The 18822-nt window shown below is 44.1% G+C and overlaps 1 protein-coding gene across 6 annotated transcripts in view; it reads right to left on the bottom strand.

Annotated features, from left to right (window-relative positions):
* The window catches only part of Ccdc62 (coiled-coil domain containing 62), a 38765-nt gene that overhangs the window by 3045 nt on the left and 16898 nt on the right, over nucleotides 1-18822 (bottom strand). For 3 of the 6 annotated variants that reach the window (XM_021163903.1, XM_021163904.2, XM_021163905.2), the window contains 6 exons: nucleotides 17389-17477; nucleotides 16740-16855; nucleotides 13829-14551; nucleotides 10466-10574; nucleotides 6680-6796; nucleotides 320-412 (listed from right to left, as the gene is read on the bottom strand). In XM_021163903.1, coding sequence (XP_021019562.1) covers nucleotides 359-412; nucleotides 6680-6796; nucleotides 10466-10574; nucleotides 13829-14551; nucleotides 16740-16855; nucleotides 17389-17477 — 1208 coding nt within the window. In that variant the 3' untranslated portion in view covers nucleotides 320-358. The remainder of the gene's footprint in view (nucleotides 1-319; nucleotides 413-6679; nucleotides 6797-10465; nucleotides 10575-13828; nucleotides 14552-16739; nucleotides 16856-17388; nucleotides 17478-18822) is intronic. The other 3 variants (XM_021163906.2, XM_021163907.2, XM_029477748.1) reach the window with 3 other exon arrangements.

Genomic DNA, 18822 nt, shown 5'->3' with positions numbered 1-18822 from the left:
AGGCGGATTTCTGAGTTCGAGGCCAGCCTGGGCTACAGAGTGAGTTCCAGGACAGCCACGACTACACAGAGAAACCCTGTCTCGAAAAGCCAAAAAAAAAAAAAAAAAATTATCAGTATGGAGAACAAATTTTTTTATTTATATTTCTTACAAGTAATTGGCATTCTACTCATGTCAATTATAGTAAAAGCAAATCAGGCAAAAGAGAAAGAATTACTGGGCCGGATGGATGTGTGGCCTTGACTCTACATTACTGACATTCCTAGTTACTTATTAATACCAATTGTGATATAGGGTGAGACAAGCAAAGGTGACCTACGCAAAGCCGCAGTGAATGTCCAAGTTGACTTTGTCTCTTTCAATGACTAACAAAGGTGGTTTTTTCATCTGGCTCTTCTGAGACTTCTAATTTCTAGAAAAAAAAAAAAAAAAACCTCCAAAATTAGTATCTAGGTTAGAGAAACTAAAAAGTACTTTAGACAATTAAACACAAATAACTTTCAAAGACCTTAGGGGGACTGGGGACTGACATATCTGAACTATAGGTTCTCACCGCTGTACCAGGTTTACAAAGTCTTTCTGTTGTCATTCTTTCTCAACTTATTTGTATGGTAATGTGTGTGTGTGTGTGTGTGTCTGTGTAAGCCCATATCATGGCATGTGTTTGCTGGTCAGAGGATAACTCTTGGGAGTTGGTTCTCTCCTGCCACCAGTGGGATGCAGGGACAGGGTAGAACTTAGGTTGTCACTCTTGCTGGTAGAGTCTTTACTGGATGAGCCATCTCACCGGCCTGTCACTTTGTTGCCATCTTAAAAGTATTTTTTAATTAAACATACTTATTTGTGTGTGTGTATGTGTCATGGGACTCAACTCAGAATGTCAGTTTAGGCAGCAAGAGCCACACAGCCAGCTCAATAGCTTTTTTTTTTCTCTCTCTCTCTCTCTCCCTCTCCTTCCCCACCTCTTCTTTCTTTACTTATTGTCTTTTTGAGATAGGATCCCTCTATGTAGCTCTTGCTGTCCTGGAACTCACTATGTTGGAAAGGCTGGTCTCTCTCTAATACACAGAGATCCTCCTGCTTCTGCCTCTAGGGCACTGGATTTGAGGTGTGCACCATCACTTCCAGTAATATTTATTTTATTATTTGCTTGTGTGTTTGTTTTGAGGGGAGTCTTGATATACAGTCTTGGCTGGCCTTGAACTTACTATATAGACAAGATTGTACAGATATTGTATAGAATATATTCATACAAACACTCATACACATAAAATAACAATAAATATGTCTTTTTAAAAATACAAGTGTGGCCAGGCAATGATGGTGCATGACTTTAACCCCAGAACTCAGGAGGCAGAGGCAGGCAGAAAATCAAGGCCAGCTTGGCCTACACAGCTAGTTCCAGGACAGCCAGGGCTACACAGAGAAACCCTGTCTCAAAGGGAAAAAAATACAATTGTGGATGGGCTTGTAATCTCAGAACTGGAGAGGCAGAGAGAGGTGGATCACTGACCAGGCAGACTAGCCTGCTTGGTGAGTTCTGAGATTAAAGGTATGTATGTGCCCCTTGCCTGACCACTTTTCTTTTCTTTTTTTTTCGAAGACAGAGTCTCACCATATAGGCCAGGCTGGTTTTTTTTTTTTTTAATTAGGTATTTTCTTCATTTACATTTCCAATGCTATCCCAAAAGTCCCCCATGCCCCACCCCCCAGGCTGGTCTTGAACTCATGATCCTCTCACCTCGGCCTCTCAAGTTTTGGGATTACAGGCACAAATCTTAAATTCATACATAAAATGTCTAGCCCTGTGGATTAGTCACAGTGCCAAGCTCCATTTAGGGTTGAGGTGCCCCCATTCTCATTTGCAATAAGGGGCTGCCCTGGGTGTGGCCAGCAGGACTGCAATTTACCCTCCCCCCTTTTTTTTCTGGTCAAATTTTAAATTACTAGAGTTCTGCTGCGGCTGCTGCGGCTGCTGCTGCTGTTGTTGAACAGTTAATACGCAGGTTCAAAAGACCAAATAATATTTAAAACAACAACAGAAACCAAACTGGGCCAGTGAGAAGTCTCTAGCAGTTAAAAGTTCCTGCCACCAAGCCTGAGGCCTGAGTTGTAAGAGACCCACATGGTAGGAGGAGAATGGTCCTCTACAAGCTATCTGTTCTCTGACTCTACCAATGAGCTGCAGTACCTGCACAGCCACTCACCTCGGATCCTCAACACAACAGTGTTAAAGCCTGTAGAGTAGAGCAAGGAGTGTGGGCTGTACCTATCCTTTGCACCCTGCTAGGAACAGCTACAGTCTCTGTCTAATGCAAACTAAAAGTTCCAAGGAGAACCTGGAATTATGCCATCTCCTGCCCATGCAGGAGTGTCTGGGAGAATCACAAACGACACTGCTTGTCAAAGGGTCAGAAGCCTTGCTGTTTCCTGCAGGAGGGTGACCGTCTGGAGCTCACCAGTGTGATGGGAGAGCATCTCTCCCACAGAAAGGCTCGGAAGTACTACCCATTAGCTAGCTCCCAGTGGTGACACCTCAGAAAGGCAGACAGGATACCCAAACCTTTACCCTGCTTCCTTGTTGCAAAAAATAAATAAATAAATAAATCATTTGCTTTTCCTGTTTTTAGCTTTAACAAGTTCAAAGGCACAAGGGGAAGGGTACATGAAGCTTGTTGCCGAGTACATTTCTGCTGTGTAAATCCTGTCTCCCACATCTCCAGAGTCAGATAATCCATCTGCAAATATATCCTGTCTAGAGCCAATGTTGGTTGTTTGTTTTCTGATTCTGGCTGTGGAATGCTGCTCAAGGGATTTAATTTCCTTCCCTCATCTATAAAGTGAAGGGCTAGGATTATAGACTTCTGGGTCTTTCCAACTCAAAAATTCTCTCAACCCAAGTTTTTGCCAGCCTCACAGCTTCAGTATAGATCTGAGGTCCGTTCCCCTGCATTTTCTTCTCCATTCCATTCATGGTCATTACTGAGCAGCCTCTGTGGCAGGTGATCAACCACTGTGAACCACAATGGAAACTGATGGAGATACAGACACACAGCTCATACCACGGAGGCCAAAACGAGGCCACTCTGGGTTATAGCTGAGATAGCAGCTAGGATGTCACAGAAACCCAATGCCCTTCTGGCCTCTTTCAGCACTATACAGACATAACACAGGCTGGCAAAACACATGAAAATAATCCTTTAAAAAATATGAGTGTGAGCCAGGCAGTGGTTGCACACACCTTTAATTGCAGCACTCAGGAGGCAAAGGCAGGCAGAGAGTTCTGAGTTCCAGGTCTACAGAGTGAGTTCCAAGATAGTCAGGGCTACACAGAGAAACCCTGTCTACAAAACAACAACAACAAAAATACAAGTTGTTAGAACTGGCTTGTAATCTCAGAGCTGGGAGGCAGAGAGAGGTCCATCACTAACCAGCTAACATTGGTCCACTTGGTGAGTTTCAGCTGGAGACCTTGTCTCAAAAGCTGATGTGCAGCACCTGAGAACACCACCCAGCGCTGTCCTCTGACCCTCACCAGCATGTCTACACACAGCCTTTGCACTCCTGCATGCACATACTCATACAATTGGAACTAAGAAGAACAAAGCACCAATGTCCCAACAACATAAATGAGTCTCAAAATATCAAGGGAAAAGGTGAAGAGTACACACAGGCTGGAGGAGGCCCATGTTAGTTCTGAGGACCAACATGGGAACAATAAAGTATATATACTGTGTAACTGCATTTCCACAATGCTCTGCAACAGGCATAACTAGTCTGCAGTGATAAAAATCACAGCATGTGGAACAGTACAGAGGCACTCACTGCCAAGGGCGCTCAGGGAACACCCTCTGATGAAGACTCTCTTCTCAGCCAACACTCTGCTCACAGGTTTATGTACAGGACAACACTGAAGCAGCATGAGTTTTCCTACTTTTTCATCAAAACAGCAGGGAAGACACTGAAGGCATTTTGTGTGCGTGCGTGCGTGCGTGTGTTGTGTACTTATGTGTGCAGGTATGAATGCCTCTGTGTGTGTGTGTCTGTGTGTGTTGTGTACTCGTGTGCAGGTATGAATGCCTGTACATGTGAGTGAAGGCCAGAGAAGGTCATGGTGTCAGCTCTCACTCTGCCATACATCCTTTGAGACTGAGTCCCTCGCTGATTCTAGAGCGAGGCTGGCAGCCGACAAGCCTCAGGAGCCTCCTGCCGCTGACTCCCACAGCACTAGAGTTAAGAGCCTACTTCCACACTTGGCTCTTTCTTTATGTGGGTGCTAGGGATCTGAGTTTAGGTCCTCATGCTTAGACAACAAGCATCCTTTGTACTGGGCCATCTCCGCAGGCCCACATTAAAATAACTCTTAGTGATATTTTTCACTTTATTGTATGTAAATTATATTTCATTTAATATCTGGTACTTTTATTTTGGAGTTTTGGAGGTGGGTGATTTCTTACTCACAGAGATGGAATCCAGGGCCTTGCATCAAAATGCAATATGCTGTTGAGCTATCAGGAACCCCAGCCACGTTAGGAGAGAAATAAGGGAGCTGGTGAGGAGGCTCAGGAGGTGAAGAAACTTGCTGACAACTGACGGCCTGAGCTCAACCCCCAGAGCCCGCAGGGGAGAAGGGAGACCTACCTCTTGCAATTGTCCTCTGTCCTCCACATACACACAACCAATACAATTGTTATTGGACAGTATTCTTGTAGACTTTTCATTATTGTTGTTACTTGGAGTTTTGATCAGAGATATGAAATCAGTCTAACTTAAATGGCTTTCAAATATTTTTAATTACACAGGCAGCATGTCTAAAGACTGCTCCTTAAGTCTGAAATGGGAAGTGTAAGCCATGAGCTCTTACTTCACAATGTGGGGCTATATGTCAAGTTCCACCCTGTCCCACAGTGTACATTGTTTAGATAACAGGCAATAAAATCTACATGGCAGCTTATACGACTACTGTTGAAGTCTTACTGCGGTCAGAAGAAATAGAATGAAAGAATGACAGCTTTCAGCCTAGGGAGATAGCTTAGTAGCTGGATCTAGTCAAATCCCTACATCTAAACATCAGTGTAGAGGACTTATAGAGAAAAGAGGGAAGTACCGTACAATATAGCGAGCGAGGGAGGAGCTTTCTATCCAGAAGACAGTTCTATCCCACCCTCAAAGCAACAGAAAATGTTACAGGATGAAACGGGAGTTGGGAGTAGCACAGACCTTTGGTTCCAGAACCTGGGAGGGAAGCAGAGGCCCGTGAGTTTCAGGCCAGTGTGATCTACATAGAGAGCTTCAGGCCAGCCAGGGGTATAGAGACCATGTCTAACAAACAAACAAACAAACAAACAAACAAATATCTAAAAGAAAGGAAGAGAGAGAGAGAGGGAGAGAGAGAGAGGGAGGGAGGGAGGAAGGGAGGGAAGGAGGGAGAGAGAGAGAGAGCAGACATATTGGCATATGTCTTTAATCTCAGCATTAAGGAGGCAGAGTCAGGCAGATCTCTATGAGTTAGGAGCACAGGACAGGGACAGCCTGGTCTCCATCCATACTAATCCCAGGCTAGCCAGGGTTAAGGGTAAAAACCCTGACTCAAACAAACACACAATAATAAACAAATGTAAAATTTAAAGTATGTAGAGGAGGAAGATAAAATTTAAAATGGCAGGTATTCTGTGATTGTCAGAGATGAGCAACTGTATTTTTTTCTACTTTTGAGTGTTCCTAAAATCTTATGTATACTTTAAATTTGAGATTCTGAAGCCTGATATGGTAGTGCACACTTTTAACCCCAGCACTCAGGAGGACAAGGATCTCTGCAAGTTTAAGGCCAGCCTGGTCTACATAGTTCAGGTCAGCCAGGTTTATAAACCGAGACCCTGTCTCAAAACAAACAAAACAAAACAAAAAATAAAAACATTTGAAACTTTGTGTGTGGGCTGGAGAGATGGCTCAGTGGTTAAGAGCACTGACTGTTCTTCCAGAGGTCCTGAGTTCAAATCCCAGCAACCACATGGTGGCTCACAACCATCTGCAGTAGGATCTGATGTCCTCTTCTGGTGTGTCTGAAGACAGCCACAGTGCACTCATATATATTAAATAAATAAATAAATCTTAAAAAGAAAAAGAAAAGGAACTTTGTAACTTTGTGTGTTTTAAAACATCTCTAAGAATGTGGATGGAGGGTAAGGTATTGCTACTTAAGGCCCTAGGTTCCCTTTACAATAGCAGAAAACAACAAACCAAGTGTCTGCCCTCAGACAGCCCACAAATGAGAAACAAGTAGTTTGGAGCAGTGACTGTTTTTGGTTTGGTCTCTCTGGACCCACAGCACAGGAGTCCCATTTCAGACTCCTGAGCACTGTGCCTCTCTTCTTGAAACTTTCGTTCTACTAGAACGCCACCTCCCACATTCAGACCCTCTTGCTGTAGGGCTCAAGAAAAGGGAATCCAGGCGGGGGACATAGGACAGTCAGTAAGCACCTGCCACGGAAACACGAGGACCTGAGCTTGATCCCCAGCACCCACAGGGATAGACAGACCTTGTCTCAAACAGTAAGGCAGACAGCTCCTGAGCAACACTGACGTTGTCTTCTGGCCACACACACACACACACACGCCCCTCCCTAAACATGCACCTATATCTGCACCATGTTTTTAAGAGGAAGAAAAGGGGACGCACACTTCTGTTGAGATTCTCGCAGCTGATGGGTAGCAGCGTGCTCAGCTCCAGATCCGTGACCATCTGCCGGGACTCGGCCAGCAGCCGCTGGAGCTTACTCGTAGGAGAGAAGTCATCCTGAAAACAAGCCAGGCACAGCTGTGAGGGACATTTCTACACTTGATCTTAGCCAAAAGGCCGAGAAGCGATGTGAGGGACATTTCTAAGGGCTTCTGCACAATCACAACTCACACAGCCACAGACGTCACCTCTGTCAGCAGAGGCATCAGTATTATTAAAAGGACCCATTTCCTTTCATTTCTTACAACCTACTCAAGGAGATAATGTAACACAAACAGAACTTACTATGACTAATTATAAGGAAAGATTCTTAGACATTGTTTGGCTTCCCTAAATACAAACTGCAAGCCAGATGGGTATGGTGGCATGCACCTTTAATTGCAGCACTCAGTAGGCAGAAGCAGGCTACCTAAGGAGGCTAGCCTAGTCTACCTAATGAGTTCTAGGCTAGCCAGGACTATGTAGTGACACTTTGTCTTAAAAAAAAAAGTCGTCATAATTAGCAGGTCTAAGTAACTGTAAAACAGAACCTTGACACTGAAGGCGTGAGGGCCTCTAGAATATGTGAAGATGTACTTCAATTTAACCTGGCTATTTTATTTGTATTGGTTTTATTTTATTTTTTGAGGGTGAAGATCAGAAGACAAGATAAAGGAGTCAATTCTCTCCTCTCTCTCTCTTTCTCTCTCTCTCTTTTAAATGTGTAGCCCAGGCTGGCCTCAAACTCATGATCCTCCTGCCTCTGCCTCCTTCAGCAAATCCTACCAGTGTCTGCCACTACAACTGGCAAGAGTCAATTCTTATGCAGAAAACGGTAAGAGTCTGTACTCTTTCCAAACTCTAAGTTCTAGGAACATAATTCAGGTTGTCAGGTGTGGTACAAGCACCTTTACCCTCTCTGAGCCGTCGTCTAGATGGCCTCTATTGAGAAGCAGAACGCTTGTTTACTCTGTGTGGGAGAGTGCTCCGTGGCATGAGGCCAGAGGGAAACGTAGCAAAGCCAGTTGTCTGTGTGTACCTAGTGGGTCTAGGTGATGGGATCCAGCCTGTCAGGCTTGCTGTGACTGCCTTTACCCTAAACCAAAACATCCTACAACCGAATAAATAATTGTAAAAGGAGGGAGTATCTCACCAGCTTGGTTCTGGTTTCTTGAGACTGGTATTTCACTCTGTGACCCAGGCTGGCCTAGAACTCACAACACCCTGCCTCTGTCTCCAGAGTGTCAGGATTACAGGTGTGTACTACAACTTCTCTCCTGTTTTCCTGTTTTCCTTTCTACCAGACATGTGCGGGGCATGGGCAAAGGAAATAAAAAGTTTGAAAAACTGATCAAAGCTTATTGTTCTCACCTATTATTCAAAATAAGACCGCAAAACATCTTCTTTTCTTTTCTTCTTTTCTTTTTTCTTTCTGTTTTCTTTTTTTCTTTTTTTACTGTATAGACCAAGCTGGTCTCAAACTCACAGTGATCTGCCTGCTCTGTCTCTGTCTTCCCAGTGCTGAGAGTAAAGGTATGCCTGGCTAGTTTTTTCTTCCTTTAATCTTTAGAAAAAGGAGGAAATTATCTGTAATACAAGCACTGAAAGGGGAGATTCTGTTAGAGAAAGGAAAAGAGGAAGAGGAGGAAGAAGATGGATGCTGAAGACCTGGGAGTGGTGCACACCTATAATCCCAGCATTTGGACAACGAAGAAGTTCAAGTCCTTAGCTACATGGTTGGCCAGCCTGGGTTCCATGGGACCTTGTCTCAAAAAACAAACAAACAAACAATCCTAAACACATACACACAAAACAGAAAAGGAGGTAAAAAATTGATAAAACATTCTTTAATTAGAGAAAGTGTCCATTTCCATAGTTCTTGAATCCTGAATCAGTAAGATGCTGAAAGAGAACACAACACATATGCACGCGCACACATATACATGCACACACACTTGCACATGACAAGAGAGTGGAAGGAAAGCTATGTCCACCAGGCCTCACCTTGCCCAGCAGCAGCAGTAGCAGAATGGAGATTGTGCCCTTCCCCCAGCCTTGAGCAGGTTAAATAGACCTAAGTGCTCCCCACAGTTGAACCTTAACAACCCAGGAAGAGTCTTCCGCCGCACCTGCAATTTCCTACGGGAGTAGACTGCCCACTAAACTTGCTTTGCAACATAATCCAGCTGAAACAAAGGATGGGGTCTGTAGGCTTTCCCTATATAAATGCAGTGCTGAAAATTAAACTTTGAGCCTTGATCAGAATCTTTGTCCTGGCTTCATCCTTCTCTTGTACCCTGTCCTTTGTCCTTCCTTTTTTATTTCCAGCCCCCCTTTCAGGTACCCCGTTCCCTGTGACTGCTGGATGGCTACAGGGGATTTCAATCTGCACCTAGCTTCTTGAGGACTCATAGGTGAGCGTGTTTCTTCTATAGTAGAATCCCAGTGCTGTGCACTGTTATTTCTGCAGCCCTGTCTAAGGTCACCAGTCTGTCACCTTTGACTCTGGAGACTGCTGTCACAGGGTGTGTCTGAAGGAAGGCGTGGCTAGGGACAAGCAACTGAGTAGGATTTGCTGTCAATCCTTTTTGTACTGCTGTTGGTTTCAAGTTGAAAAAAAAATCAATACAACAACTTTTGAAAGAAAAATAATATTGTTTAATAAGAATCTCAAGGGCTAGCAAGATGCCCTAGTTTAATCTCTGGGACCCACAGTGAAAAGAGAAAACCTATACCAGAAAGCTAGCCTCAGACTTCCCATGGATGCTGTGGTACACACCTGTACTCACACATGCATGCACATCACACACAGACAGACAATACTAACAAACAGTTAAGAAAAGAAAAGTAAGCCAGCCAGTGGTGGGACACACTTTAACCCCACACTTGGGCGGGGGGGGGCAGACGCAGACGGATCTGAGTGTAAAGCCAGTCTACAGAATGAGTTCCAGGACAGACAGGGCTACTCAGAGAACCAGTCTCAGGAAAAGAAGAAAAAAGGAGAGAGAAAGAAAGAAGGAATGGAGGGAGGGAAAGAAGGAGGGAGGGAGGGAGGGGGGGGAAGGAAGGAAGGAAATAACCTAAAAAGGGACAAGAAGACAATGGAGAAAGAATAAGAGCAAAGTATGAGGGTACGGGGGGAGCACACAGGGAACACAGGGTGGGGTGGGGGGAGCACAAGGGGTACGTGTGTGTGTGTGTGTGTGTGTGCGTGTGCCTGTGTGTGTAAAATGGTGACAGAATAAGCATTTTCAAGTAACCTTAAAGATCTATGATTTAAAACAAATGTAGTGCCAGACATGGCGGTGCACGTCTTTAGTCCTAACACTCAGGAGGCAGAAGCAAGTGGCTCTCGGGGAGTTTGAGGCCAGCCTGGTCTACAGAGTAAGTTCCAGGTCAACCAGGTCTATGTACAAAGATCTTGTCTCAAAAAACAAAATTTAAAAAAACCCAAAAAAACAAAACACCAAAAAAAACCAAAACCCCATTTAGATGATTTTATGTGTATGAGTATTTTGCCTGCATGAATGGTGCCTAATACCCATCTTGAAACTAGAGATGGTTGTAAGCCAGCAAACCTGGGTCCTGTCCCAGAGCAGCAAACACTACCTGCTGAACCATCTCTCCAGTATGTATGATGGAGGCCCTCAACTTTATAAAGATCTAGCAATGACGCTACCAAGAATTAAAAGCATGTTAAGGAGAAACCGCTTCAATAGGCGAAGAGTGCTCACGCACAACATACACCTTTTCATTGGCTGAGGGTCTTCTGTCAGGAGGGGCCGCTGACTCCTCTTCTCTTTCAGCAGACTTTAAGGAACCCACACACGGGGAAGGCTGCATGCCAATGAGCTCACTGCGGAAAATAAGACCGAAGAGAAAGTGTCACACACACACACGCCACTCATACACTTAGAAAGTATGTTGTTCAGGGAACTACGAATTGACAAGAGCTTGCTATGTAGTCCAGGCCTCAAACTTGTTATGGCTCCAATGCTGGACTAGAACTCCACTGCAGCCTCGGGAAGGCTGGCTAACAAGCATACATTACGTTCACTAGCTTAAATAGGTTTTGTAAACAAGGAAGCCAAGATTGGAATAATGTAAATCTGGATTGAGTAAGATTGGAATAATGTAAATCTGGATTGAGTATTATATATTCATGCATATTTTTTGCAAGAATTAAAATCAGTAGTTTAGGGTAACTATAAGAATAAGGAATTTCCCTCCTTCAAAAAAGAACAGAGGTAGGGCTAGATAAATGGCTCACTGATTAAGGGCATGCATTTTTCTTACAGAGGACCTAAGTTCATTCCTAGCATCCACATGGTTGTTCAACTCCAGCTTCCAGAGATCTGACACCCTCTTCTAACAGACAATTACATATCTTTATGTGTGTGCATGTGTGCACACACACGCGAGCACACACAAACACACACACAGCAGTTAAATAAATAATAACAAAAAATAAACTAACTAAAAAATATTCTTAGGCCGGGCAGTGGTGGCACATGCCTGTAATCCCAGCCCTTGGGAAGCAGAGGCAGGTAGATTTCTGAGTTTGAGGCCAGCCTGGTCTCCAGAGTGAGTTCCAGGACAGCCAGGGCTACACAGAAAAACCCTGTCTGGAAGTGGTGAGTGGGGAAGTAGAGAGTGAAAGAAATAAAAATCTGGGGGCCGGAGAGATGGCTCAGTGGTTAAGAGCACTGACAGCTCTTCCAGAGGTCCTCAGGATTCAATTCCCTGCAACCACATGGTGGTTCACAGCCATCTGTAATGGGTACCCTCTTCTGGTGCATCTAAAGATAGCTACAGCGTACTCATAGAATAAATAAATCTTAAAAAAAAGAAAGAAAGAAAAGAAAGAAAAACCCTAAAAACAAAACAAAGCAAAACAAACAAACAACAACAAAAAATGCCAGCATCCTGAGCACATATTTAACCCCAGAACTCAGCAGAGGCGAACGGATCTCTGTGAGTTCAAGGCCAGCCAGATTTATAACGTGAGACTTTGTTTCCAAAAAAATCAATAAATGAAAAGAGAAATCAATAAATGAAACTTTAAAAGCACAGAAGAGTCACCAAGGTGGCTCAGTGGGTAAACCTGCTTGTCACCAAGCCTAGGAACCAGATCCAATGTCTAGGACCCACAGGGTGGAAGGAGAGAACCAACTCCCACAAGTTGTCCTCTGACCTCCACACAAGTGTTGTGGGGCGCGTACACACACACACACATCAATAAATGTAATTAGTTGGTTTGGTTTTGGCTAGGGGTGCAAGCTCACTAGTAAGGCACTTGATTAGCATTCTCAGCTCTGGGTTCAAACCCTGAAATAAAAGAAACTAAGTTTTAGTGAAAAAATAAAGAAGGGTCTAGGGACAGGATCCCATAGATGTCAGGGTAGGTGCTAGTGCTTAGTTGTGAAAGCTAGGCTTCAGCTTGTGAAACTGGCCTGTGCCCCTGCCTAGTGAAAGTGGAGCAGTGCCTGAGCTGCTGACTGCTTCCCTGCAGGTAGGAACCTCAGGAAGCACACAGGAGCAGGCACTTGTGGTTCCCCCTCACAAACAGACCTTGCTTGGTAAGTGGGCCCAGGCAGAACATTAGCTTAGAGAAGAAAGTGGGTTCACAGATTCTTGTAATTTGAGATAAACAGGAAAACACCACAATCTTTTCTATTTATCCTGAACTTGTGCTTGAGGCTCAGCTGGCAGAACAAGTTGACATTTAAATTATAGAAGTTATTGAGGTCTTAGAAACTTTGAAGAAGAACCCAGAATGTAAGCTTGAATTTATTTGTACATCACACATGCAACCCTCTCAAAACTATCCAATGTAGGCTTCCCCTTATAAATAAAGAATATTTCGGGGCTGGAGAGATGGCTATTGGAGATGGACAGAGCACTGACTGCTCTTCCACAGGTCCTGAGTTCAATTCCCAGTAACCACATGGTGGCTCACAACCATCTGTAATGGGATTTGATGCCCTCTTCTGGTGTGTCTGAAGAGAGCAACAGTGTACTCACAAACATACACACACACACATATATGGGGGGGGGGCACAAGACTGTACCTCTCAGTGGTTGAGCCCCTCCCCAGGATGAACAAAGTCTATGTTTCAGTTCCCAGCAGCACACAAACACACAGAAGATCTTGAAGATCTGGGTACAGACAGCTATTTCCTGATACTTTGAGCATTCTAAAGATTTTTAAAAATCAAATGACTTAATGACATTTAGTATGGCAAACAATTTTTAAATTGTGTACTTAGCAGAATATCTTATGGTTCTTAGTGACCCCAGCTTCTTAAAGGGTTCAAAGAATACCCTACATAAGGTAAGTACTAGACATTTTAACCATAAAGTCCTGAGAAAGTCAATGCAGGGACTAAAATAAGGCTCTCAATATAGAAACTTCATCCTTACCGTGCTCTGAAGAGCTCTGCTTTACTTAAAAATAGCAGGCATTATTACAGTGCCACTCAGCCACAAGACTCACGAATGCTAACAATAAGACAAGCTTGAATAATTTAGCATATACTAATTGTCTGAGGAAAAAAGAAGCCAGTTACTTTTATCAGCTTGTTAAACACAAATGTTCTGTCTTTCACATCATATTTAGAAACTAAGAAAGCCTGGGTTATAAAAAATTGAATACAGGTATGAGCTGGACGCAGAGGAGCTGTGCATGGGCCATGTGGAGTGATGCTAGATACTGTGACTTGGGGTCTGTACTACAGTCTGGGCCTCACAGGGGCAGCTGTCAACTGGGAAGCATGCTGGCGTGAGGAATGCCCCAGAACAGCATTCCACTCTGCACAGTGACCTACTTGCTTGTTTTCTAATAAAACATCTTTGCCCAGCTCATAACTGGTTTTGCTTTTAAGCAAAACCTCTGCCTTAGAAGCTGCCCTCAGTGCTAACTCTCCATTGGAGTCTGTAATGTCTCCTTGCACAAAGACCCCTGTGTCTATGCGCTGAGGAAAAGGTTTGTCTGAAGTAAGATGTAGTTGGCGGTGCTTTCTTGCTGGCCATAAGCATGGATGTCTACTGCAGCCCCCTGTCCCTGCTGCCGTGTCTGCGCCGCTGTTTACAGATGTGAACATCACTAACCTTGCTGAGGAATTATATTTCATTGCGCTGACACTTCTTGAACAAGTGCACATAGTTTTGTGGCGAACAATCCTTTGTGCTCTGGAAGGCTTGAAAATATTCATCCACTCTGTATCGGTCATATGTCCTGGGGCTTCGATGATGATGTTACTTGGGTGGCAGCACTTGGACTCGGACAGGACACTGTCACCTATACCGACTGCATTCGGGGTGCAGAAGGAGACCTCAGATGTTCCTGTGGGGTCGTGGCCGTCCCCGTCCAGCCTGTCTGGCTGTTTTGAGCAGCTGGAAAGGCCCAGGTAGACGTTGATGTCATGCCACTGCTTCTCGTCAGACAGCGAGACGGAGGTTTCTGAGAGCTGCTTCTCTTCCGTCGGAAGCCCCACTCCATCGCATTTTGGTGATTTTGCATGGACCTTGCATAGGGTAACTTTGTTTTCTGGTTCAGTCTGGATTTTCCCACCCAGAGACCAAGACTTTTGTTTCTCCAGTAAGTCTTTGGTAAATAGAGATGAGAGAGCAATTACACTTTTTTCCCCGAGTGCAGTGTTAACCTGTAGCTTCTTCTCTCTGCAAGCATCACAAGAGCTCTTGTCTGACCCATTGTGCTGAGCCACCAGGACCTCAAACGTCTGATCCTTAACCAATGACTTCTGATTTCTCTCTCTTTTAATATCGATTTTTGGGTAGTTATTGTCAAGGTCTGATAAACACATGTCCTTGCTACAGTGGCATTACAAAAAAATAGGAGTTATAAGATAGACTTGATACTACTAACATCACCTCCCCGAAGCATCATTAGTAGAGCTAAGTCCCAGTAAATCCCATTAGTCTGACTTTCAGAGCCCAAGTCCAGACCTGCCCCCTATAGGAAGCCTTTCTGAACACCAAGCCTACATGCCCCACCCACTTCCATCCCTCACTCACTGTGTATACCATCAAAACAACAGCAACAAAGTCAAGACTACCACACAAATGCAACTAGACCTTTTGCTATGCCTTCCTCTAAGGTTTTCCTATCAGATATTCCATCAATTTGATTTAAGATAGGTTTTCACATTGTAGCCTAGCCTGGTCAAGAAATTGTGATCTTTCTGTGTACAAGGAATACAGGTGTGCACACCATGCCTGGTCACACCATGCCTGGTTTGTATTCACCAAATCTGACCCCTTAGAAAGCACAGCTCAACAGCTCTTTCTTTCTATGATGGCATGAACCACTTTTCTGGGTTTTTTTACTTTATAAATTGATTGATTGATTGTGTGCGTGTGTGTCTTTCTTTCTTTTCTCCTTTTTAAATGTTTTTGTGACATGTTCTCACTAAGTTATCCTGGCTAGTTTTAAAACTAATGGCAGTCTTCCCTTCTACTGGGATTCCAGGTCTATGCTGGCATGCTCACTGTAAAGCCACTGTACTTTTCTGGGGGGCAGGGGGAAGGAGGGAGGGAGGGAGGGAGGGANGAGAGAGAGAGAGAGAGAGAGAGAGAGAGAGAGAGAGAGAGAGAATATGGAAGTTAGAGGCCAATTTATGGCAGTTGCTTCTCTCCTTCTAGCATACGGGATCTAGGAATTGAACTCAGGTCTGTAGGCCTGTGGCAAGTGCCATGAACTCTGGAGCCATCTCAGCAGGCAGGCTTGGGCCATTTCTAGGGAGCAACCTCAACTCATCCAGTGCCTCTCAGTGGCAATAAAGTTCAAAGAGGAAAAAAGATTTCTGTCAAAGGCTTGAAAGAGAACACTGAGTGGGTCTGGGGTCTACAGGTGGCAGCAACAGATGGGACAAGGAACAATTGATGGTAACCCCCTACAGAGGGCATCAAGACAGAAGTAGAGCATAGCACAGTGACTCCTAGTGCCACCTGCAATACAGCCTCTCAACACCCTGTCCCTGCAGTCACTAACTCCAGTCTCCCCAGGGAAAGGAGCTGGCATCACCAGTAATTGCCAATCTAGTTCAGAGGTCATAGTTGCCTGCAGACTGGGGACTCCCAGTTCTCTCTCCTGGAACAGTACAGTGGCTTTACAGTGAGCATGCCTGCACAGACCTGGAATCCCAGTAGAAGGGAAGACTACCATTAGCCAGGATGACTTAGTGAGAACATGTCACAAAAACATTAAAAAAAGGAGAGAGAGAGAGAGAGAGAGAGAGAGAGAGAGGCAGGCTGGCTAGCTGTGGGCGCACATCTTTAATCCTAGCACTTGGGAGGCAGAGGTAGGCGGATCCCTGCAAGTTGGATGCCAGCCTGGTTTGCAGACTGAGTGGATTCCAGGACAGCCAGGGTTACACAGAGAATCCCTGTCTCGAAAAAACAAAAACAAAAACAAAGAAAAGAAAAAGAAAGAGAAAGAAAGAGAAAGAAAGAACACAAGGGCAAGGAGATGGTCTTCAGTTGTGGTAGTTTATCTGCGCTAATGTTTCAGTTTTACGATCATCTCCACAGTTCTTGTCATAGTGAGGGAAGGATGCCTCCTATTAACAGGCAAACAAACCAGAAGATCTCAGCTCCTGCTGCAGCTGCTGATGCTAGCCCTTGCATTACTCTTTAAGGCAGGCATCACGTCCTATAGATCTTGCTCCCTATGCTAATCCCAGCATCTACACACTGGAAGTGCTGCCTTAATGAAGGCCTGGCCATTTCTGTAGCATCTACTCCAGCTCAGAGCCTTCTACCCACAGACACACAAACCTGGTCCATGATTTTATTTTTGTTAGGTGTATTTTTGTTAGTTGTCACCTAAAGATCACATCTAAAAATTCTTACATCATATCCCCTATAGGGCTAGAATTACCCTAAGTATTAGTGCACCCAGATTTATAGCCTATTGTACAAGCAGTAGGTACAGCAAGTACAGAGTAAAACTAACCTCATGGAAGCAGAAATCAACACCAATAGCATAGGCTAAGATTACCTGCACTCCAGGGCCTTTGGTTCCTCCATCTTTAAGCCATGTATTTGTATTAATTCCTGAGAATTTTCTATATTGAAATTAAGAAACTGCAGGTCACTCTGCTGTTTTACATAAATCTGCCAGAGATATCAACAAATCAATATAATAAAAACCAAACCAAACTGAATCAATAGTTTGGCTTTGAAATCCTAATAGACCAGACAGTTTGCTTTGCTGTTTCCTATGGTTCCAACAGGGTGTTTCCATACATCTCATCTCCTAACCACTAGTTCCCACAGCCAAGACTATCTACTATGCTAACTATGACAAATGTTGGATGTAGTGAAGATCTAGAAGGCACCATTAACAAAATCAACAGGTATTGGGCAGTAGTGGTGCATGCCTTTAGTCTCAGCACTGGGGAGGCAGAGGTAGGGCAGGAGAATCTCTGAGGTCCAGGCCAGCATGTCTACAAAGCAAGTTCCAGGATGCTTAGGGAAAGTATACCAAAAACAAATACACACACACACGCGCACACACACACACACACACACACACACACACACACACACACAGAGTCACGAAACTCCCACAAAATCAACAGGCTGTTGGCTTCCTAATTCTCAAGTATCTTCCACCTGTGGTCACAGTGTAGGCAGCTGGGACATACCTGTCTCAGATTCTGGAGCTCAGAATTTGTACGATCTTGCTTTGACTTTGCAATATCAAGTAATTCATCTTTCCTCCTTTCCCTCTCAACTGTGTAGGGAAAATATGATTGGGTATTTTTCATCAGCAATATCAACACATAGCTCTTAAGTTCTAACAATTAACAACTAACACTCTTGTTGTGGTCCTTAAACCTAAAACTACAGAATGACTGGTAAAGGCTTCAATCTGTGATTCTGAATAGATCCTTCAGAAAACAAGAAAATACACAATATAACTACTGTTAAGTCAAAAGGATTTAAAATATATGCATGTGCTTATAAGAAAATATGCATACAATAAACCTGAAAGCAAGCCAGGCACAGGGGCACACATCTGTAATCCTGTCACTTGGGAGTTAGAGGTAAGAAACTCAGGAGTTCAAGGGTAGCCTGGGTTACATGAGATCCTAACTCAAAATAACAACAAGCAAACAAAAACAAAGCCTGAGAGCAAGTACTGAGAAATAGTCGTTATTCACTGAGAAGGGTCCCTCTATTAGGTTGGCCTTGAACTTATGTTCCTCTTGAAGCCTCTAGATGTTGGAACTGTGGCATCCTATCACCCCTGGCCAAGGATTCACTTTTATTTTTAAAGATTTAACCATTTTGATTATATGTATGTGAGTGCCTGCATGTATGTATGTGTGCCACACACCACCCTCAGAAGAGAGCACCAGGTCCCTTGGACATTTGTGAGCTGTCAGCAACCATGAGTGCTAGTGATTGAATCTGGATTCTCTGGAAGTACAGGCAGTGTCCTGAACAGCTGAGCCATCTCTCCAGTCTTAGGCATTTATTTTAAACAAGCTGAGTTTGGTCATATGTACCTGTGATCCCAGCTACTCTTTGTCTTTGTGGTTATATATATATAACCACACACACACACACACACACACACACACACACACACATATACAACTTGCTCAGTTACTAGACTGTGACTTGGCCGTATGTGAGTTCAAGGCTGACCACTTGGTGTTGGATAACCAACTGGGGGCTCTTCCCAGGGATCCACCTGTATTTTTTTAAGTAGCAAATAATTTATTGACTTATTGTGTTTATTTTTGAAGCAATTGCAGGCACACAAGTACTATGCACACTTATGGAGGACAGAGGATTTGAGGCTTAGTTCTCTTCTTCCACGATGTGGGTCTTAGGGATTAAACTCAGTTCATCAGCCTTGACAGCAAACATTTTACTCGCTGACCCATCTTGCCAGCCTTTATTTACTTATTTGTTTATTTACACACAATGTTATCCATGTGGAAGTCAGAGAGCAACTTGCAAGAATCAGCTCTCTCGGGCTGGTGAGATGGCTCAGTGGGTAAGAGCACCCGACTGCTCTTCCGAAGGTCCAGAGTTCAAATCCCAGCAACCACATGGTGGCTCACAAC

This window comes from Mus caroli, chromosome 5 (assembly GCF_900094665.2).
Source record: "Mus caroli chromosome 5, CAROLI_EIJ_v1.1, whole genome shotgun sequence".
NCBI classification, from domain to species: Eukaryota; Metazoa; Chordata; class Mammalia; order Rodentia; family Muridae; genus Mus; species Mus caroli.
Note: the sequence above shows the minus strand (reverse complement) of the source record. Positions and strands in the feature narration are given on the sequence as shown.